This window comes from Brienomyrus brachyistius, chromosome 2, assembly GCF_023856365.1.
Source record: "Brienomyrus brachyistius isolate T26 chromosome 2, BBRACH_0.4, whole genome shotgun sequence".
Classification (NCBI taxonomy): Eukaryota; Metazoa; Chordata; class Actinopteri; order Osteoglossiformes; family Mormyridae; genus Brienomyrus; species Brienomyrus brachyistius.
This window is the reverse complement of record NC_064534.1, coordinates 37,244,253-37,266,956: the sequence shown is the minus strand read 5'-3', so window position 1 is coordinate 37,266,956 and position 22,704 is coordinate 37,244,253. Positions and strand designations below refer to the sequence as shown.

Here is a 22,704-nt window from a genome sequence, read left to right as displayed (position 1 = left end):
ATTACACGCCTCTATACATGCCAGTTGGTCCCATTGGATCCTACTCCTGGTTTTTTTTTTTTTTTTTTTTATCTGACTCACACTGCAGCCCCACCATCCAATCGGCAACGCAGGACCCACACCAAACATTCACCAAACTACTCAGCCGGCAGCCTACCACAATTATTCCATTCTTTCCGCATCCGCACACTTCCTTCTCTTTAACTCCTTTTCACTACCGCACAGGTTAATCGCCGCACGTCCCCCGCCAGCAAACATTACTCCTTTGCCTACCGCATGCAGGCTTCTCTTAACGACCCTCTATTATCAACTCCGCTAACAGCCACAAAATCTCCGCCGCACGAAGCCCACTGGTAGCTGCTGAATCACATGCTTCCCCAAAACGTCACGCTGTCAGAACACTGGGAGCTACACACACCAACAAGTCCATACTGCAGGCTGCAGCCAGAACAATTTTCTACATTCAAACATCGACGGCCTCTTCTCTCTAAAAATTCACCAGACCGCTTCTACCACCAGCAAAGAAGTTTCCATCCCTAATTCCTCTGTGATTCCCACTAACCTAAACATTAAGCTGGCATTGAAGGGTGTGAATTACCCCGGCCAATCTGTTCTTTTAAATACAGCTTTTAGCAAGTTTTGAAAGGAGAAGAGCAGAACTTGCTATGCCAATAATATCGAGTCTTCTGTGGCGAAGTGGTTTTTGCATAGAAAACAAAGCGGTCAGTTGAAGAGGAATAATATCAGTACTTTGTTTAAAACTGTGTGTAAAAAGCTGTCTCTTTATCATTACAAATAAGTTGTAAAACGTGAATGGGGAGTGACAGTCTTCAAGTTTGTGAGAAGATCGCGCCCTGGTGGAATAAAGGCACAAACAGCTTACAGTAGCTATAATTACCAGGCAGTATTTAGAGTAAAACGGTGTGTAAAAGCTGCCTTTATGAATGAGAGAAAAAAAATATATATATATATAAAATAGTAAAATGGAAGGGAGTGATAGATTTAAATTAATCGAGAAGTGGAGCGCCCCCTGTATAAAGTAAAAGTGAGAAAAGCTTACAGCACAGGGTAATCCCAGTAGGTCTCCCATCCAAGTACTAACCAGACTCTATCCTGCTTGGCTTCTGAGATCGGACGAGATCGGGCGTGTTCAGGGTGGTATGGCCGTGAGCACGAAAAACTACCAAAAACAGCCCTTTTGCATTACACGCTTCTATACATGCCAGTTAGTCCCATTGGATCCTACTCCTGTTTTTTTTTTTCTTTTTTTATCTGACTCACACTGCAGCCCCACCATCCAATCGGAAGTGCCGGAACCACACCAAACATTCACCAAACTACTCAGCCGGCAGCCTACCACAATTATTCCATTCTTTCCGCATCCGCACACTTCCTTCTCTTTAACTCCTTTTCACTACCGCACAGGTTAATCGCCGCACGTCCCCCGCCGGCAAACATTACTCCTTTGCCTACCGCATGCAGGCTTCTCTTAATGACCTTCTGTTATCAACTCCGCTAACAGCCACAAAATCTCCGCCGCACGAAGCCCACTGGTAGCTGCTGAATCACATGCTTCCCCAAAACGTCGCGCTGTCAGAACACTGGGAGCTACACACACCAACAAGTCCATACTGCAGGCTGCAGCCAGAACAATTTTCTACATTCAAACATCGACGGCCTCTTCTCTCTAAAAATTCACCAGACCGCTTCTACCACCAGCAAAGAAGTTTCCATCCCTAATTCCTCTGTGATTCCCACTAACCTAAACATTAAGCTGGCATTGAAGGGTGTGAATTACCCCGGCCAATCTGTTCTTTTAAATACAGCTTTTAGCAAGTTTTGAAAGGAGAAGAGCAGAACTTGCTATGCCAATAATATCGAGTCTTCTGTGGCGAAGTGGTTTTTGCATAGAAAACAAAGCGGTCAGTTGAAGAGGAATAATATCAGTACTTTGTTTAAAACTGTGTGTAAAAAGCTGTCTCTTTATCATTAACAATAAGTTGTAAAACGTGAATGGGGAGTGACAGTCTTCAAGTTTGTGAGAAGATCGCGCCCTGGTGGAATAAAGGCACAAACAGCTTACAGTAGCTATAATTACCAGGCAGTATTTAGAGTAAAACGGTGTGTAAAAGCTGCCTTTATGAATGAGAGAAAAAAAAAATATATATATATAAAATAGTAAAATGGAAGGGGAGTGATAGATTTAAAATAATCGTGAGGTGGAGTGCCCCCTGTATAAAGTAAAAGTGAGAAAAGCTTACAGCACGTGGTATTCCCAGGCAGTCTCCCACCCAAGTACTAACCAGACCCTACCCTGCTTAGCTTCCGAGATCAGACGAGATCGGGCGTGTTCAGGGTGGTATGGCCATGAGCGAGAGCCGCGAACAAAAACAGCCCTTTTGCATTACACGCCTCTATACATGCCAGTTAGTCCCATTGGATCCTACTCCTGTTTTTTTTTTTTTTTATCTGACTCACACTGCAGCACCACCATCCAATCGGCAGCGCCGCACCCACACCAAACATTCACCAAACTACTCAGCCGGCAGCCTACCACAATTATTCCATTCTTTCCGCATCCGCACACTTCCTTCTCTTTAAGTCCTTTTCACTACCGAACAGGTTAATCGCCGCACGTCCCCCGCCGGCAAACATTACTCATTTGCCTACCGCATGCAGGCTTCTCTTAAAGACCCTCTGTTATCAACTCCGCTAACAGCCACAAAATCTCCGCCGCACGAAGCCCACTGGTTGCTGTTGAATCACATGCTTCCCCAAAATGTCACGCTGTCAGAACACTGGGAGCTACACACGCCAACAAGTCCATACTGCAGGCTGCAGCCAGAACAATTTTCTACATTGAAACATCGACGGCCTCTTCTCTCTAAAAATTCACCAGACCGCTTCTACCATCAGCAAAGAAGTTTCCATCCCTAATTCCTCTGTGATTCCCACTAACCTAAACATTAAGCTGGCATTGAAGGGTGTGAATTACCCCGGCCAACCTGCTCTTTTAAATACAGCTTTTAGCAAGTTTTGAAAGGAGGAGAAGAGCAGACCTTGCCATGCCAATAATAACGAGTCTTCTGTGGTGAAGTCGTTTTTGCATAGAAAACAAAGCGGTGAGATGAAGAGGAATTATATTAGTACTTTGTTTAAAACTGTGTGTAAAAAGCTGTCTCTTTATTATTAACAATAAGTTGTAAAACGTGAATGGGGAGTGACAGTCTTCAAGTTTGTGAGAAGATCGCGCCCTGGTGGAATAAAGGCACGAACAGCTTACAGCAGCTATAATTACCAGGCAGTATTTAGAGTAAAACGGTGTGTAAAAGCTGCCTTTATGAATGAGAGAAAAAATATATATATAAAATAGTAAAATGGAAGGGGAGTGATAGATTTAAATTAATCGTGAAGTGGAGCGCCCCCTGTATAAAGTAAAAGTGAGAAAAGCTTACAGCACCTGGTATTCCCAGGTGGTCTCCCATCCAAGTACTAACCAGACCCTACCCTGCTTGGCTTCCGAGATCAGACGAGATCGGGCGTGTTCAGGGTGGTATGGCCGTAAGCGAAAGATGCGACCAAAAACAGCCCTTTTGCATTACACGCCTCTAAACATGCCAGTTGGTCCCATTGGATCCTACTAATGTTCTTTTTTTTTTTTTTATCTGACTCACACTGCAGCCCCACCATCCAATCAGCAGCGCCGGACCCACACCAAACCTTCACCAAACTACTCAGCCGGCAGCCTACCACAATTATTCCATTCTTTCCGCATCCGCACACTTCCTTCTTTTTAACTCCTTTTCACTACCGCACAGGTTAATCGCCGCACGTCCCCCGCCGGCAAACATTACTCCTTTGCCTACTGCATGCAGGCTTCTCTTAACGACCCTCTGTTATCAACTCCACTAACAGCCACAAAATCTCCGCCGCACGAAGCCCACTGGTAGCTGCTGAATCACATGCTTCCCTAAAACGTCGCGCTGTCAGAACACTGGGAGCTACACACACCAACAAGTCCATACTGCAGGCTGCAGCCAGAACAATTTTCTACATTCAAACATCGACGGCCTCTTCTCTCTAAAAATTCACCAGACCGCTTCTGCCACCAGCAAAGAAGTTTCCATCCCTAATTCCTCTGTGATTCCCACTAACCTAAACATTAAGCTGGCATTGAAGGGTGTGAATTACCCCGGCCAATCTGTTCTTTTAAATACAGCTTTTAGCAAGTTTTGAAAGGAGAAGAGCAGAACTTGCTATGCCAATAATATCGAGTCTTCTGTGGCGAAGTGGTTTTTGCATAGAAAACAAAGCGGTCAGTTGAAGAGGAATAATATCAGTACTTTGTTTAAAACTGTGTGTAAAAAGCTGTCTCTTTATCATTAACAATAAGTTGTAAAACGTGAATGGGGAGTGACAGTCTTCAAGTTTGTGAGAAGATCGCGCCCTGGTGGAATAAAGGCACGAACAGCTTACAGCACCTAGAATTACCAGGAAGTATTTAGAGTAAAACGGTGTGTAAAAGCTGCCTTTATGAATGAGAGAAAAATATATATATATATATATATATATTAAATAGTAAAATGGAAGGGGAGTGATAGATTTAAATTAAACGTGAAGTGGAGCGCCCCCTGTATAAAGTAAAAGTGAGAAAAGCTTACAGCACCTGGTATTCCCAGGTGGTCTCCCATTCAAGTACTAACCAGACCCTACCCTGCTTAGCTTCCGAGATCACACGAGATCGGGCGCGTTCAGGGTGGTATGGGCGTAAGTGAGAGACGCTACCAAAAACAGCCCTTTTGCATTACACGCCTCTATACATGCCAGTTAGTCCCATTGGATCCTACTCCTGTTTTTTTTTTTTTTTTATCTGACTCACACTGCAGCACCACCATCCAATCGGCAGTGCCGGAACAACACCAAACATTCAACAAACTACTCCGCCGGCAGCCTACCACAATTATTCCATTCTTTCCGCATCCGCACACTTCCTTCTCTTTAAGTCCTTTTCACTACCGCACAGGTTAATCGCCGCATGTCCCCCGCCGGCAAACATTACTCCTTTGCCTACCTCATGCAGGCTTCTCTTAACGACCCTCTGTTATCAACTCCGCTAACAGCCACAAAATCTCTGCCGCTTGAAGCCCACTGGTAGCTGTTGAATCACATGCTTCCCCAAAACGTTACGCTGTCAGAACACTGGGAGCTACACACGCCAACAAGTCCATACTGCAGGCTGCAGCCAGAACAATTTTCTACATTCAAACATCGACGGCCTCTTCTCTCTAAAAATTCACCAGACCGCTTCTACCATCAGCAAAGAAGTTTCCATCCCTAATTCCTCTGTGATTCCCACTAACCTAAACATTAAGCTGGCATTGAAGGGTGTGAATTACCCCGGCCAATCTGTTCTTTTAAATACAGCTTTTAGCAAGTTTTGAAAGGAGAAGAGCAGAACTTGCTATGCCAATAATATCGAGTCTTCTGTGGCGAAGTGGTTTTTGCATAGAAAACAAAGCGGTCAGTTGAAGAGGAATAATATCAGTACTTTGTTTAAAACTGTGTGTAAAAAGCTGTCTCTTTATCATTAACAATAAGTTGTAAAACGTGAATGGGGAGTGACAGTCTTCAAGTTTGTGAGAAGATCGCGCCCTGGTGGAATAAAGGCACGAACAGCTTACAGCACCTAGAATTACCAGGAAGTATTTAGAGTAAAACGGTTTCTAAAAGCTGCCTTTATGAAAGAGAGAAAAAACATATATATATAAAATAGTAAAATGGAAGGGGAGTGCTAGATTTAAATTAATCGTGAAGTGGAGCGCCCCCTGTATAAAGTAAAAGTGAGAAAAGCTTACAGCACCTGGTATTCCCAGGTGGTCTCCCATCCAAGTACTAATCAGACCCTACCCTGCTTAGCTTCCGAGATCAGATGAGATCGGGCGTGTTCAGGGTGGTATGGCCGCAAGCGAGAGACGCTACCAAAAACAGCCCTTTTGCATTACACGCCTCTCTCTATACATGCCAGTTGGTCCCATTGCATCCTACTAATGTTTTTTTTTTTTTTTTTTATCTGACTCACACTGCAGCCCCACCATCCAATCGGCAGCGCCGGACCCACACCAAACATTCACCAAACTACTCAGTGTTGGAGAAAGCGTCAGGCTTTCCACTCCAACCCTGCACACAGGACCAAACTACAATACAGTATATGTTGGAGAAAGCGACAGGCTTTCCACTCCAACTCTGTACACACCATTAATCACGAGACAACACACTTAGAGTTTTACTTGCACAAGGGTAACCACACTCTCTGCATGCTAGGCTACAAAGGAATGTGTTACAAAGGGTGGTTCCCCTTGGCACCTTTATTTATAGTCAATGGGAGGCAGGGGTCTTGGAGTGAGAACAAAGAAAAGACTGTGAGAGAAGAAGAAGTTCTGGTTTTACTCAGGTGGACAACTATTTAAACACGTGCTCAGGATACGTGTAAACTAATATAATCTAAAGTATGAAGGTAAAGAAAAACAAAATAATGTATATACATATTTACACTCATTGCTGATTATACAGAAATGATAACAAATGATTAATAACAGTTTCTTCAACCTAACAGTCCCTCCTGTTTATCATGACAGTATGATCAGAAGCATCAGTATTGTACAAATTGCAAAAACACTTTCAGCACAACCGTCATTCAGATCACATCATCATCATTATTAAGAGGGCTAGACAAGGTTAGTAAATCCATTCGTTCTTCTGCAGTGTATAGCAGAAAAACAGAACTAAAAGTATGTTGTATCATGGAACGGAGGCAGGGTATAATACAAATGAAACAACAACATACAAATAATAATGTAACAAGAATGGGGAGTGAGAACTTTAGCAGTAACTGCCACCAGGACCCAGTAAGAAACCAATTCAACCATGAGGGGCCAGCATGAGGGTCTAAGGTCATGATCTTTTGAAGTTCTCGCAGACGGTCCAAGGCTGTAGTCATGTTGGGTGAGTGCACATTATCGGGAATATATGTACAGCAGGTATTATTTAAGAGCACGCACACACCACCTTGTGCAGCAGTAAGTATGTCTAAAACCATTCTATTCTGAATGACCATCTGTTTAATAGCATCTATCTCTCCATTCTGTTGCTCATTTATTATGATGGAGTTATTTATGAACAGCCCCAAACGATAATCAATAGTTTCTAATCGTAACGTATTCTTTGCTGTTCCTACCCAGGGAAAAAGAGACATTAATACTTTCTGGTCTGTAGACCAATGTTTGAACTCCTGGGGAACATCTGAACCCCAGACACTGTCATGAGGACGGAGAGAAGCTGTAGTTATGATGGACCGGCGCCTGCGGTTCGCTGGTGTAGACGACAGTGACACCAGGAAAGTATGGTCTGACACAAAGATTGGAGCGCACACACCATACCAGTTATAGGGCAAAACGAAATATGCGCGGGGTCCACATAACCAAGCTACTCCTTGCACCCAGTAGGTGCCATTACTAAATCCACTTATGTTTACCGGGGCACCTTCTCCGTGTACTAGTATTTGGGCACAGTTGGTGGTGTTCCCCATATGGTGGGTGCCGTTCATTTGGTCATAACACATTGAGTGATTAAATGTTTTAGGGTCCATGTTCAGGTGGACAGATAAAGGTAAGGATATATTTGACACTTTTATAGCAAAATCGATCCAAAACTGCTGTGCACATACGCCATTATCCAAACCAGCAGTATATGGATCTGTGTCATTTATTTTTATATTATCATGCTGATAGCCTACACCTGCAAAAGAGGCAGCACACTTTGCTTGTGACTTATTCATAGGTTTCCCATATATAGTTAATCCATCGGCATGAGATGGCATGTGGGTACAGACATAACAATTAGTTAAATTGTCTTTCTTTGCTGAATCATAAACATAACAGTACCAGTAATTTTGTAGGAAAGGATGGGTCTCATTTGTGGAGATAGGTCTCAGGTGGGAACCATCATGTGTCCATCTAGGTGGGCGAAACACCTGCTCTGGTGAGTGCAGAAGCAGACCAACAATTCCCATAAAGAGAATTACACCGAGAGTTACCTTACCACATCCCCACCCAATCAGAGCCATTCTAAATGGAGTGCAGATCAGCTGTTTTCTTCACCGGGTTGAGACGTCAGTATCCTATTGATTGCTGCGCCTTTGTAGCGGACTTCCACTGCTACTCCGAAGGTACAGAGGTCTCTGATACGGGCTTGATGGGCTTACAGTGACTCTTATGTATCCAGGAAGGTCGCTCTGCTATTTTCACCGCTGTTGGTGTTGTGAGCAGGACTTGATAGGGTCCGTCCCACCGGGGTGTGCTCCAATCCTTTCGCAACAGGACCTTGACCAGGATCCAATCTCCTGGCTGCAGATTATCCTGTTGAACAGAAACAGAATTTACTGGCAGACTACTGGGGTTATGTTTTTGTTGTGATGATAATAGCTTACGCATCCAATCGGCTAACGTATTTTCTCTGTCTGCTTTTCCTATATCACTCATTTCGGTTGCTAAGGGAAACGGTCTACCATACACTATTTCAAATGGTGTCAATCCTGCAGGAGTGGGAGTTATTCTCATCCATAATTTTACTAGAGACAAACATTCTGGCCACGGTCTTTTTGTCTCTTCCACTGTCTTTCTGAGTCTTGTTTTAATGGTGCCGTTGGTCCTTTCCACTAAGCCTGCGCTCTGGGGGTGATAAGCGCAATGATTTTTGATCGTAAACCCGAGTGCTTGTGAGCAAAGGGACATGGTTTGATTCACAAAATGAGTCCCATTGTCCGATCTTATAATATGAGGTATGCCATAGGTAGGGAAATAATGGCCTACCAAACATTTTGCAACGGTCATTGCATCACAGTGTTTTACAGGGTATATTTCTACCCACTTAGAAAAGGTGTCTATAATGACTAGACAGTACTTCTTCCCTTGTGACCAAGATAATTCAATGAAATCCATATGTACAATTTGAAATGGATATTCAGCTGCGGGAAACTGGCCACGTTTTGGCCTTATGTTGCCTTGTGCATTGTGTTTACAGCAAATTAAGCACGCTCGACAAAATTGTTTTGCATAATCAGAAAAATTTATAGTATAAAAGTATTGTTGGATAATATGTACCATCCCTCCTGTTGAGACATGGGTGTGTCCATGGCTCACTAAGGCAGCTGTCTTGTATAAATTTTTTGGTAGGATGGGCTTGTCATTCATATAATAAGTTTTCCCTTGTTGTATTGCTCCTCTCTTAATCCAGCTCTGTATTTCTGTTTTAGGTGCATGAGTCTGTGCATCACATAGTACATCACTATCTATCAACAAGACATCTGTAACATTTAAGGCAGGTTGTTTTTGTGCAGCACTTTTTGCCGTCATGTCCGCAAAACTGTTTCCTTTAGCTATTGCGGAAGCATCAGTTTGGTGTGCCTTACATTTGCATATCGCAAGGCAATATGGTAATTGCACAACATCTAACAACCTGAGTAATAGGTTCGTATGAGTTAAAGATGTTCCTTGCGATGTCTTGAATCCTCTATTTTTCCACACTCTTGCATGGTGATGAACAGCTCCAAACACATATTGACTATCAGTGTATATTGTAAGTGGCTTGTTTTTGAAGAGCTCGCATGCCCTAATTACAGCATAGAGTTCAGCCACTTGTGCTGAACAAGCAGGGGGAAGTGCATTGGCCTCCAACACTTCAGTAGATGTAACTACAGCATATCCGACCTTGTTCTTCCCCATGTCATTTTTTGATGCTGATCCATCTACAAAAACAACCGTTGAATCTGGTATTGGGGTCTGTAAAATATCTGCTCTTGGTTTGGTTTGTTCTTCCACAACTGCTTTGCACGAATGTGGCTCTCCATCTTCCGCTGTCGGAAGAAGGGTGCTAGGGTTGAGAGGACCACATCGCTGTATTGTGATGTTTGACTGTGAAAGCAGGAGTGAGACTAGGGTCAGATGTCTAACATGTGTGAGGAATGGCAGTGGCGTCTGCAGTAAAACTAAAGAAACTGAATGTGGCACCTTCAAAGTGAGTGGGTGACACAACACTAATTCTGCTGATAATTTCACTGCTTCTGCAGCAGCTGCACATGCCTGCAAACACTGCGGAAAACCAGCTGCCACTGCATCTAATCGTTTAGAATAGAACGCTAATGGCCTCTCTTTTGCGCCGAATGGCTGTGTTAATACTGCCTTCATATACCCTTGATTTGCATCAACACATAGGGTAAATGGTTGTTGATAATCTGGCAGAGCAAGTGTCACATTAGTTTGTAACATCATTTTTAGATTTGTGAATGCCAATTCTCCTTCTTTTGTCCACTGAATTTTATCTTTCAGTGCCATGTCCTTCCCATAAATCAGGGTTTGTAAAGGTTGAACGAGTGCAGCATAATCAGGTAACCATTCCCTGCAATAATTGCAAAGTCCTAAGAAGGACATCATTTGCTGTTTAGTCTTTGGCTTTGGTGCCTCTTGTATTGCCTGTTTTCTAGTTTCTAATAACGATCGACCTTTTTGGGAGAGTTTATGTCCAAGATATATAACTTCCTCTCTGCAATACTGTAATTTTTGTTTTGATGCCTTATGTCCTGTATCATACAAATGCTGTAACACTAACAGTGTGGCTTCTTTGCAATGCTGTTTTGTATCTGAAGCAATTAATATATCATCTACATACAATAGCACTTGACTATGGGACGGTATTTTACAGGAACTCATTGAATACCGCAGTGCCATTGTATATATACATGTGGACTTTCTGAAAACCCTTGAGGGAGTCTAGTGTATGTGTATTTATGTCCTTTATAAGTGAAACCAAATAAGTGTTGTGAATCAGGATGTAGTGGTACTGAGAAAAAGGCATTACTCAGATCCACTACTGAAAAATACTTCTTGTCAGGGGACAAGGAATTTAACAAAAGGTGTGGATTAGGCACATCTGGTGCAGCATGTTGTACTATTTCATTTACTGGTCTTAAATCCTGCACCATGCGCCATTTCCCTGTATGTCCCTTCTGGACGGGGAAGATAGGAGTATTGCAAGTGGCCTCAGGAGCCTCTCGCAATATTCCTGATGCCAACATATCCTGCACTACAGGGGCTATACCTTTCTCTGCTTCAGGTTTTAACGGGTATTGTCTAACTACCGGACGGTGTTCTGATTTCACAATTACTTTGTAAGGTGGAAACCCCTTTACCAGTCCTACATCAGTGGGGGAGGACGACCACAACCCTTCCGGGAGGCGATCTAGATCTGGACATGATCCCTCCTCCAGGGTTGGAAAAATTTGTCAGGTTGGGTCCTGCAAGTGTGTGGTGAGAGTGGTTTGAACTCTCCATCCCAAAGGAAACCGCCACACATTGTGTTTTTTGTCATAGCTCCAAAAGGAGCCAGGTACGGGTTGGTAGTCATTGTAACTGTGCATGGAATCTCGTAAGAACATCTCTACATCCTTCCACTGCATCTGAGGTGGTTTTGATAGAGATACGTGTGGTGTTCCCCCTCTGAACACAGCCTGTTGTTTATTAGATAAGATGACTGAAGCAGCAGAAAAGCCAGTAGTGGAGTTAACATATATATGTTGTAAGGTGATACAAGTGTCTTGAAGGGCATGAAACGTTTTGTCATAGGCATAATCTGGTCCTGGGGTGCCTTTGTACCACATAGTGACGTGTAAGGCATCGTCAGGCATGAACTGGGTTTGTTTAGGGGACTGCTTTTCTCTAGTTTTTCTCAATATTTCACGTGTCTGTGCTGTCCCCCCCAGATCTAGGGACCAATAATACTGTGGAGCTGACATGCCATGTATCACGAAAGTTTGCTTTTCTACTATAGCCTTCATGCCAGTGGGTGTTGCAATCACACTAATACCCATTTGTATCATAAGATCCCTTCCTAACAGATTGACTGGACATGAAGGGCTTATTAGCACTTGGGCGTGACATTCTAACTCTGTTTCCTCATCTTTTATGCTAACTGGATTTGTCAATTGATGACTTTTGGCTTGGCCTCCTGCAGTTCGGATATTTATGGAGGACGAGGAAAAGGTGACCCTTGGAGGGCTAGTGGTTAACACTGTTCTACAGGCTCCGGTATCACATAGGCACTCATATATTTTCCCATTTATAATAAGCCTTCGTTTTGGTAGTTCTTCAAGTTGTTTTAGTGCTAGCAGTTGGCAAACTGCTTGCAAATCTATCTCTTCTGTCTCATCCTGTTTTTGCAGCTTATCTGGCTCTTTTGATAGTTCACAGGCTAATTGTCATTGATTCTCTGTGGAATTTGGGTTGTTTATAAACTTGGTTCTACATTGCCTAGCTAAGTGCCCAAGTTTTCCGCATGTCCAGCAAGTGTTATCTTGCTGTAATAAATTTCGCTGATTGCTCCTAAAAGCACCTCTCCCCCTTCCTCGGCCTCGTGACCTTCCTCTGAACCCTCCCCTCCCCGGAGGATTCATATGTATTATTGCAACAGTATCATTAGCAGCAAACACTGCGTCTGATTTCTGTTTTTGTGCTGTATGGGCGTGTTGGGCATATTCTAGGGCTTGCTGCACTGAACCAGTATTCTGATGTACCCAATGTTTATCTATGTATCTCTTCAGTTCAGGTTTTAGCCCTGTGATGAACGCACGTTTTAACTGTTGCTGATAAACTCCTCCATTTTCCTCATTATGAGGAATTCCTGAATTCCCTCTAAACACCACTCTCATCCTATCCATAAAATCCTCTGGCTCTTCTCCATCTTTTTGCTTGCATTGTGCAATTCTGCCATAATCTGCTCGTCTCATAAACACTGTCTCTATCCTTCCATGTAATTGCTGCATACTCTGTTGCAGAGCTTGTGAATTATGTGCAAGTGGTTGATTGTCTGGTCCATGACCAGTAAAGTCTCCTGCTACTCTTCCCCATTTATGATTGAACAGCTGTCTTAAACATTGGAACATTTCTCTACCATTCAGGTGGAAACTGCTCTGTAGTTCCAATATTGCTGTCCAAAATTCTGGTACCCCTTCATCAACAGGAGGTATTCCCTTTAATGCTGCCGTTCTATCTTCAGCTGTCCATGGTCTATAGACTAACATTGTTTCAGGTCCTCCATCTGGCTCTCTATTAGGGTTTGCCACCTCCACTAGGGGGCATTGTAATTCTATTTCTTCCTCTTCACTATCAATATCAATGCCTTCATTTCGCGGATGCCATCGAACCTTAGCAGTAGCTAGATCGCGCACAGGGTATAACGTAGGATCTCTACTCCTAGTTATAATGGGGGAAGAAGGAAGAGCTGATGGCTTCTTTGGTATTGTGCCCATAGCTGATGGTTGTTTTATTTCCCTTCTATCTACGGGTTGCATGGGGGCAGGCAATAGTGGCGGTGCTGGTGGTCTATTTTCTCTATGTTTTATTTTGGCCACCGTCTCATCATCTAAAGTGACTAGAGCGGCTGCAGTTAATTTATCCTTTCTATCATCCTTTTTCTGCTTTCTACGTACATCTCTTAACTTACTTTGTTCCAACCAATTATCTGAATACTTATATTCTTTTTTCCTTTTCTCCAATTTTCCTTTCTTCAAGGTTTGTAACATTTCTAGTCTTAAATTTCCTTGTAATTTTAAGATATCTGGAGTGTGGAGTTTCCCTTCAAACCCATGTTTTTTTCTCCACCTCTGATTACTTATTTGTCCTGAACCTGGTTTATATCCTTCCATAAACTTCTCATCTCCCTCTAGTTCAATCCTCTTACTCTGATTCTTTCCCATTTTTTTTCTTTCCCGTCTCCGCACTACACAGGTCCTGGGTGGAATTTCACTGGTACGAGATATATGGGAGGACACCAATACGGCCTTCTACTGCACGCTGTTCGTGCAGCGGTATCGGTTTTCAGGGATGAAACCCGTCCTTGATCCTTCAATCACCAGTACTTCTTTCCCACCAGGCAAAATAAGAAATGGACTGACCAAAGCAACTCTAAGCCTCTATAATAGTCTTAGTCCAGTCATTCACACAATACATGCATGTTCATATTTCGCTTAATTACGGCTAAGCCTAACCCCTTTTCTGCTTAATTACGGCTAAGCCTAACCCCTTTTCTGCTTAATTACGGCTAAGCCTAACCCACGTCAATTGACCCGGTTATTTAGCTGAATAACCTTTGTTGTCTCACCTGTCCTGTGTGCCTGTGTTCCGCCACCGAGGTCCGTCAGACATCACCAGACGTCGAGCGCAGTTCTAACCACCGGCCTGATGACGAATTCACGTCACAGGTCTTTCTCGCACCCGTCTCCGAGTGGCTGTCGACAGACTTCGGTGTCGCTCCTCTCGGTGCGCTGGCGATGTCGTCAGGTGTCCTCGGATCCGGCTCGAAGGACCAAATAATATGTTGGAGAAAGCGTCAGGCTTTCCACTCCAAACCTGCACACAGGACCAAACTACAATACAGTATATGTTGGAGAAAGCGACAGGCTTTCCACTCCAACTCTGTACACACCATTAATTACGAGACAACACACTTAGAGTTTTATTTGCACAAGGGTAACCACACTCTCTGCATGCTAGGCTACAAAGGAATGTGTTACAAAGGGTGGTTCCCCTTGGCACCTTTATTTATAGTCAATGGGGGGCAGGGGTCTTGGAGTGAGAACAAAGAAAAGACTGTGAGAGAAGAAGAAGTTCTGGTTTTACTCAGGTGGACAACTATTTAAACACGTGCTCAGGATACGTGTAAACTAATATAATCTAAAGTATGAAGGTAAAGAAAAACAAAATAATGTATATACATATTTACACTCATTGCTGATTATACAGAAATGATAACAAATGATTACTAACAGTTTCTTCAACCTAACACTCAGCCAGCAGCCTACCACAATTATTCCATTCTTTCCGCATCCGCACACTTCCTTCTTTTTAACTCCTTTTCACTACCGCACAGGTTAATCGCCGCACGTCCCCCGCCGGCAAACATTACTCCTTTGCCTACTGCATGCAGGCTTCTCTTAACGACCCTCTGTTATCAACTCCGCTAACAGCCACAAAATCTCCGCCGCACGAAGCCCACTGGTAGCTGCTGAATCACATGCTTCCCCAAAACGTCGCGCTGTCAGAACACTGGGAGCTACACACACCAACAAGTCCATACTGCAGGCTGCAGCCAGAACAATTTTCTACATTCAAACATCGACGGCCTCTTCTCTCTAAAAATTCACCAGAACGCTTCTACCACCAGCAAAGAAGTTTCCATCCCTAATTCCTCTGTGATTCCCACTAACCTAAACATTAAGCTGGCATTGAAGGGTGTGAATTACCCCGGCCAACCTGCTCTTTTAAATACAGCTTTTAGCGAGTTTTGAAAGGAGGAGAAGAGCAGACCTTGCTATGCCAATAATATCGAGTCTTCTGTGGTCAAGTGGTTTTTGCATAGAAAACAAACCGGTGAGTTGAAGAGGAATTATATCAGTACTTTGTTTAAAACTGTGTGTAAAAAGCTGTCTCTTTATTATTAACAATAAGTTGTAAAACGTGAATGGGGAGTGACAGTCTTCAAGTTTGTGAGAAGATCGCGCCCTGGTGGAATAAAGGCACGAACAGCTTACAGCACCTAGAATTACCAGGAAGTATTTAGAGTAAAACGGTTTCTAAAAGCTGCCTTTATGAAAGAGAGAAAAAATATATATATATATAAAATAGTAAAATGGAAGGGGAGTGCTAGATTTAAATTATTCGTGAAGTGGAGCGCCCCCTGTATGAAGTAAAAGTGAGAAAAGCTTACAGCACCTGGTATTCCCAGGAGGTCTTCCATCCAAGTACTAACCAGACCCTACCTTGCTTATCTTCCAAGATCAGACGAGATCAGGCGTGTTCAGGGTGGTATGGCCGTAAGCGAGAGATGCGACCAAAAACAGCCCTTTTGCATTACACGCGTCTATACATGCCAGTTAGTCCCATTGGATCCTACTACTGTTTTTTTTTTTTTTTTTATCTGACTCACACTGCAGCACCACCATCCAATCGGCAGCGCCGGACCCACACCAAACATTCACCAAACTACTCAGCCGGCAGCCTACCACAATTATTCCATTCTTTCCGCATCCGCACACTTCCTTCTTTTTAACTCCTTTTCACTACCGCACAGGTTAATCGCCGCACGTCCCCCGCCGGCAAACATTACTCCTTTGCCTACTGCATGTAGGCTTCTCTTAACGACCCTCTGTTATCAACTCCGCTAACAGCCACAAAATCTCCGCCGCACGAAGCCCACTGGTAGCTGCTGAATCACATGCTTCCCCAAAACGTCACGCTGTCAGAACACTGGGAGCTACACACACCAACAAGTCCATACTGCAGGCTGCAGCCAGAACAATTTTCTACATCCAAACATCGACGGCCTCTTCTCTCTAAAAATTCACCAGACCGCTTCTACCACCAGCAAAGAAGTTTCCATCCCTAATTCCTCTGTGATTCCCACTAACCTAAACATTAAGCTGGCATTGAAGGGTGTGAATTACCCCGGCCAATCTGTTCTTTTAAATACAGCTTTTAGCAAGTTTTGAAAGGAGAAGAGCAGAACTTGCTATGCCAATAATATCGAGTCTTCTGTGGCGAAGTGGTTTTTGCATAGAAAACAAAGCGATCAGTTGAAGAGGAATAGTATCAGTACTTTGTTTAAAACTGTGTGTAAAAAGCTGTCTCTTTATCATTAACAATAAGTTGTAAAACGTGAATGGGGAGTGACAGTCTTCAAGTTTGTGAGAAGATCGCGCCCTGGTGGAATAAAGGCACGAACAGCTTACAGCACCTAGAATTACCAGGAAGTATTTAGAGTAAAACGGTTTCTAAAAGCTTCCTTTAGGAATGAGAGAAAAAAAAAATATATATATATAAAATAGTAAAATGGAAGGGGAGTGATAGATTTAAATTAATCGTGAAGTGGAGCGCCCCCTGTATAAAGTAAAAGTGAGAAAAGCTTACAGCACCTGGTATTCCCAGGTGGTCTCCCATCCAAGTACTATCCAGACCCTGCGCTGCTTAGCTTCCGAGATCAGATGAGATCGGGTGTGTTCAGGGTGGTATGGCCATAAGCGAGAGACGCTACCAAAAACAGCCCTTTTGCATTACACGCCTCTATACATGCCAGTTGGTCCCATTGGATCCTACTCCTGGTTTTTTTTTTTTTTTTATGTGACTCACACTGCAGCCCCACCATCCAATCGGCAACGCCGGACCCACACCAAACATTCACCAAACTACTCAGCCGGCAGCCTACCACAATTATTCCATTCTTTCCGCATCCGCACACTTCCTTCTCTTTAACTCCTTTTCACTACCGCACAGGTTAATCGCCGCACGTCCCCCGCCAGCAAACATTACTCCTTTGCCTACTGCATGCAGGCTTCTCTTAACGACCCTCTGTTATCAACTCCGCTAACTGCCACAAAATCTCCGCCGCACCAAGCCCACTGGTAGCTGCTGAATCAGATGCTTCCCCAAAACATCGCGCTGTCAGAACACTGGGAGCTACACACACGAACAAGTCCATACTGCAGGCTGCAGCCAGAACAATTTTCTACATTCAAACATCGACGGCCTCTTCTCTCTAAAAATTCACCAGACCGCTTCTACCACCAGCAAAGAAGTTTCCATCCCTAATTCCTCTGTGATTCCCACTAACCTAAACATTAAGCTGGCATTGAAGGGTGTGAATTACCCCGGCCAATCTGTTCTTTTAAATACAGCTTTTAGCAAGTTTTGAAAGGAGAAGAGCAGAACTTGCTATGCCAATAATATCGAGTCTTCTGTGGCGAAGTGGTTTTTGCATAGAAAACAAAGCGGTCAGTTGAAGAGGAATAATATCAGTACTTTGTTTAAAACTGTGTGTAAAAAGCTGTCTCTTTATCATTAACAATAAGTTGTAAAACGTGAATGGGGAGTGACAGTCTTCAAGTTTGTGAGAAGATCGCGCCCTGGTGGAATAAAGGCACGAACAGCTTACAGCACCTAGAATTACCAGGAAGTATTTAGAGTAAAACGGTTTCTAAAAGCTGCCTTTTTGAATGAGAGAAAAATATATATATATATAAAATAGTAAAATGGAAGGGGAGTGATAGATTTAAATTAATCGTGAAGTGGAGCGCCCCCTGTATAAAGTAAAAGTGAGAAAAGCTTACAGCACCTGGTATTCCCAGGAGGTCTCCCATCCAAGTACTGACCAGACCCTACCCTGCTTGGCTTCCGAGATCGGATGAGATCGGGCGTGTTTAGGGTGGTATGGCCGTAAGCGAGAGACGTGACCAAAAACACCCCTTTTGCATTACACGCGTCTATACATGCCAGTTAGTCCCATTGGATCCTACTCCTGGTTTTTTTTTTTTTTATCTGACTCACACTGCAGCCCCACCATCCAATCGGCAGCGCCGGACCCACACCAAACATTCACCAAACTACTCAGCCGGCAGCCTACCACAATTATTCCATTCTTTCCGCATCCGCACACTTCCTTCTTTTTAACTCCTTTTCACTACCGCACAGGTTAATCGCCGCACGTCCCCCGCCGGCAAACATTACTCCTTTGCCTACTGCATGCAGGCTTCTCTTAACGACCCTCTGTTATCAACTCCGCTAACAGCCACAAAATCTCCACCGCACGAAGCCCACTGGTAGCTGCTGAATCACGCTTCCCCAAAACGTCGCGCTGTCAGAACACTGGGAGCTACACACACCAACAAGTCCATAATGCAGGCTGCAGCCAGAACAATTTTCTACATTCAAACATCGACGGCCTCTTCTCTCTAAAAATTCACCAGACCGCTTCTACCACCAGCAAAGAAGTTTCCATCCCTAATTCCTCTGTGACTCCCACTAACCTAAACATTAAGCTGGCATTGAAGGGTGTGAATTACCCCGGCCAATCTGTTCTTTTAAATACAGCTTTTAGCAAGTTTTGAAAGGAGAAGAGCAGAACTTGCTATGCCAATAATATCGAGTCTTCTGTGGCGAAGTGGTTTTTGCATAGAAAACAAAGCGGTCAGTTGAAGAGGAATAATATCAGTACTTTGTTTAAAACTGTGTGTAAAAAGCTGTCTCTTTATCATTAACAATAAGTTGTAAAACGTGAATGGGGAGTGGCAGTCTTCAAGTTTGTGAGAAGATCGCGCCCTGGTGGAATAAAGGCACGAACAGCTTAGAGCACCTTGAATTACCAGGAAGTATTTAGAGTAAAACGGTGTGTAAAAGCTACCTTTATGAATGAGAGAAAAATATATATATATATAAAATAGTAAAATGGAAGGGGAGTGATAGATTTAAATTAATCGTTAAGTGGAGCGCCCCCTGTATAAAGTAAAAGTGAGAAAAGCTTACAGCACCTGGTATTCCCAGGAGGTCTCCCATCCAAGTACTAACCAGACCCTACCCTGCGTAGCTTACGAGATCAGATGAGATCAGGCGTGTTCAGGGTGGTATAGCCATAAGCGAGAGACGCTACCAAAAACAGCCCTTTTGCATTACACGCGTCTATACATGCCAGTTAGTCCCATTGGATCCTACTCCTGGTTTTTTTTTTTTTTTTATCTGACTCACACTGCAGCACCACCATCCAATCGGCAGCGCCGGACCCACACCAAACATTCACCAAACTACTCAGCCGGCAGCCTACCACAATTATTCCATTCTTTCCGCATCCGCACACTTCCTTCTTTTTAACTCCTTTTCACTACCGCACAGGTTAATCGCCGCACGTCCCCCGCCGGCAAACATTACTCCTTTGCCTACTGCATGCAGGCTTCTCTTAACGACCCTCTGTTATCAACTCCGCTAACAGCCACAAAATCTCCGCCGCACGAAGCCCACTGGTAGCTGCTGAATCACGCTTCCCCAAAACGTCGCGCTGTCAGAACACTGGGAGCTACACACACCAACAAGTCCATAATGCAGGCTGCAGCCAGAACAATTTTCTACATTCAAACATCGACGGCCTCTTCTCTCTAAAAATTCACCAGACCGCTTCTACCACCAGCAAAGAAGTTTCCATCCCTAATTCCTCTGTGACTCCCACTAACCTAAACATTAAGCTGGCATTGAAGGGTGTGAATTACCCCAGCCAATCTGTTCTTTTAAATACAGCTTTTAGCAAGTTTTGAAAGGAGAAGAGCAGAACTTGCTATGCCAATAATATCGAGTCTTCTGTGGCGAAGTGGTTTTTGCATAGAAAACAAAGCGGTCAGTTGAAGAGGAATAATATCAGTACTTTGTTTAAAACTGTGTGTAAAAAGCTGTCTCTTTATCATTAACAATAAGTTGTAAAACGTGAATGGGGAGTGGCAGTCTTCAAGTTTGTGAGAAGATCGCGCCCTGGTGGAATAAAGGCACGAACAGCTTAGAGCACCTTGAATTACCAGGAAGTATTTAGAGTAAAACGGTGTGTAAAAGCTACCTTTATGAATGAGAGAAAAATATATATATATATAAAATAGTAAAATGGAAGGGGAGTGATAGATTTAAATTAATCGTTAAGTGGAGCGCCCCCTGTATAAAGTAAAAGTGAGAAAAGCTTACAGCACCTGGTATTCCCAGGAGGTCTCCCATCCAAGTACTAACCAGACCCTACCCTGCGTAGCTTACGAGATCAGATGAGATCAGGCGTGTTCAGGGTGGTATAGCCATAAGCGAGAGACGCTACCAAAAACAGCCCTTTTGCATTACACGCGTCTATACATGCCAGTTAGTCCCATTGGATCCTACTCCTGGTTTTTTTTTTTTTTTTATCTGACTCACACTGCAGCACCACCATCCAATCGGCAGCGCCGGACCCACACCAAACATTCACCAAACTACTCAGCCGGCAGCCTACCACAATTATTCCATTCTTTCCGCATCCGCACACTTCCTTCTTTTTAACTCCTTTTCACTACCGCACAGGTTAATCGCCGCACGTCCCCCGCCGGCAAACATTACTCCTTTGCCTACTGCATGCAGGCTTCTCTTAACGACCCTCTGTTATCAACTCCGCTAACAGCCACAAAATCTCCGCCGCACGAAGCCCACTGGTAGCTGCTGAATCACATGCTTCCCCAAAACGTCGCGCTGTCAGAACACTGGGAGCTACACACACCAACAAGTCTATACTGCAGGCTGCAGCCAGAACAATTTTCTACATTCAAACATCGACGGCCTCTTCTCTCTAAAAATTCACCAGACCGCTTCTTCCACCAGCAAAGAAGTTTCCATCCCTAATTCCTCTGTGATTCCCACTAACCTAAACATTAAGCTGGCATTGAAGGGTGTGAATTACCCCGGCCAATCTGTTCTTTTAAATACAGCTTTTAGCAAGTTTTGAAAGGAGAAGAGCAGAACTTGCTATGCCAATAATATCGAGTCTTCTGTGGCGAAGTGGTTTTTGCATAGAAAACAAAGCGGTCAGTTGAAGAGGAATAATATCAGTACTTTGTTTAAAACTGTGTGTAAAAAGCTGTCTCTTTATCATTAACAATAAGTTGTAAAACGTGAATGGGGAGTGACAGTCTTCAAGTTTGTGAGAAGATCGCGCCCTGGTGGAATAAAGGCATGAAGAGCTTACAGCACCTAGAATTACCAGGCAGTATTTAGAGTAAAACGGTGTGTAAAAGCTGCCTTTATGAAAGAGAGAAAATAAAAATATATATATAAAATAGTAAAATGGAAGGGGAGTGATAGATTTAAATTAATCGTGAAGTGGAGCGCACCCTGTATAAAGTAAAAGTGAGAAAAGCTTACAGCACCTGGTATTCCCAGGTGGTCTCCCATCCAAGTACTAACCAGACCCTACGCTGATTAGCTTCCGAGATCAGACGAGATCGGGCGTGTTCAGGGGGGTATGGCCATAAGCGAGAGACGCTACCAAAAACAGCCCTTTTGCATTACACGCCTCTATACATGCCAGTTGGTCCCATTGGATCCTACTCCTGTTTTTTTTTTTTTTTTTTATGTGACTCACACTGCAGCCCCACCATCCAATCGGCAACGCCGGACCCACACCAAACATTCACCAAACTACTCAGCCGGCAGCCTACCACAATTATTCCATTCTTTCCGCATCCGCACACTTCCTTCTCTTTAACTCCTTTTCACTACCGCACAGGTTAATCGCCGCACGTCCCCCGCCAGCAAACATTACTCCTTTGCCTACTGCATGCAGGCTTCTCTTAACGACCCTCTGTTATCAACTCCGCTAACAGCCACAAAATCTCCGCCGCACGAAGCCCACTGGTAGCTGCTGAATCACATGATTCCCCAAAACGTTGCGCTGTCAGAACACTGGGAGCTACACACACGAACAAGTCCATACTGCAGGCTGCAGCCAGAACAATTTTCTACATTCAAACATCGACGGCCTCTTCTCTCTAAAAATTCACCAGACCGCTTCTACCACCAGCAAAGAAGTTTCCATCCCTAATTCCTCTATGATTCCCACTAACCTAAACATTAAGCTGGCATTGAAGGGTGTGAATTACCCCGGCCAATCTGTTCTTTTAAATACAGCTTTTAGCAAGTTTCGAAAGGAGAAGAGCAGAACTTGCTATGCCAATAATATCGAGGCTTCTGTGGCGAAGTGGTTTTTGCATAGAAAACAAAGCGGTCAGTTGAAGAGGAATAATATCAGTACTTTGTTTAAAACTGTGTGTAAAAA

The 22,704-nt window shown here is 43.7% G+C and overlaps 1 protein-coding gene, 10 non-coding genes and 1 pseudogene across 11 annotated transcripts in view; all 12 read right to left on the bottom strand.

The window, feature by feature from the left end:
* Positions 1-10,551, bottom strand: part of LOC125719098 (protein NYNRIN-like) — a 99,651-nt gene extending 89,100 nt beyond the window's left edge. The window contains exon 1 of the mRNA XM_048993598.1: positions 9,418-10,551. Coding sequence (XP_048849555.1) covers positions 9,418-10,487 — 1,070 coding nt within the window. The 5' untranslated portion in view covers positions 10,488-10,551. The remainder of the gene's footprint in view (positions 1-9,417) is intronic.
* On the bottom strand, positions 1,054-1,172 carry LOC125732129 (5S ribosomal RNA; annotated as a pseudogene).
* On the bottom strand, positions 2,255-2,373 carry LOC125730919 (5S ribosomal RNA). The gene has a single exon (XR_007391212.1). It is a non-coding gene; the product is annotated as a 5S ribosomal RNA (ribosomal RNA).
* On the bottom strand, positions 3,449-3,567 carry LOC125732968 (5S ribosomal RNA). Its single transcript, XR_007392329.1, has one exon. It is a non-coding gene; the product is annotated as a 5S ribosomal RNA (ribosomal RNA).
* LOC125736817 (5S ribosomal RNA) lies at positions 4,655-4,773 on the bottom strand. Its single transcript, XR_007396085.1, has one exon. It is a non-coding gene; the product is annotated as a 5S ribosomal RNA (ribosomal RNA).
* LOC125732353 (5S ribosomal RNA) lies at positions 5,849-5,967 on the bottom strand. Its single transcript, XR_007391734.1, has one exon. It is a non-coding gene; the product is annotated as a 5S ribosomal RNA (ribosomal RNA).
* Positions 10,552-15,806: 5,255 nt separating the features above from the next.
* LOC125737286 (5S ribosomal RNA) lies at positions 15,807-15,925 on the bottom strand. The gene has a single exon (XR_007396552.1). It is a non-coding gene; the product is annotated as a 5S ribosomal RNA (ribosomal RNA).
* A 1,080-nt stretch (positions 15,926-17,005) lies between these two features.
* Positions 17,006-17,124, bottom strand: LOC125733970 (5S ribosomal RNA). Its single transcript, XR_007393300.1, has one exon. It is a non-coding gene; the product is annotated as a 5S ribosomal RNA (ribosomal RNA).
* A 1,077-nt stretch (positions 17,125-18,201) lies between these two features.
* Positions 18,202-18,320, bottom strand: LOC125734399 (5S ribosomal RNA). Its single transcript, XR_007393713.1, has one exon. It is a non-coding gene; the product is annotated as a 5S ribosomal RNA (ribosomal RNA).
* Positions 18,321-19,393: 1,073 nt separating this feature from the next.
* Positions 19,394-19,512, bottom strand: LOC125730753 (5S ribosomal RNA). The gene has a single exon (XR_007391045.1). It is a non-coding gene; the product is annotated as a 5S ribosomal RNA (ribosomal RNA).
* A 1,075-nt stretch (positions 19,513-20,587) lies between these two features.
* Positions 20,588-20,706, bottom strand: LOC125730752 (5S ribosomal RNA). Its single transcript, XR_007391044.1, has one exon. It is a non-coding gene; the product is annotated as a 5S ribosomal RNA (ribosomal RNA).
* Positions 20,707-21,784: 1,078 nt separating this feature from the next.
* On the bottom strand, positions 21,785-21,903 carry LOC125736615 (5S ribosomal RNA). Its single transcript, XR_007395890.1, has one exon. It is a non-coding gene; the product is annotated as a 5S ribosomal RNA (ribosomal RNA).
* Between the last annotated feature and the right edge of the window lie 801 nt (positions 21,904-22,704).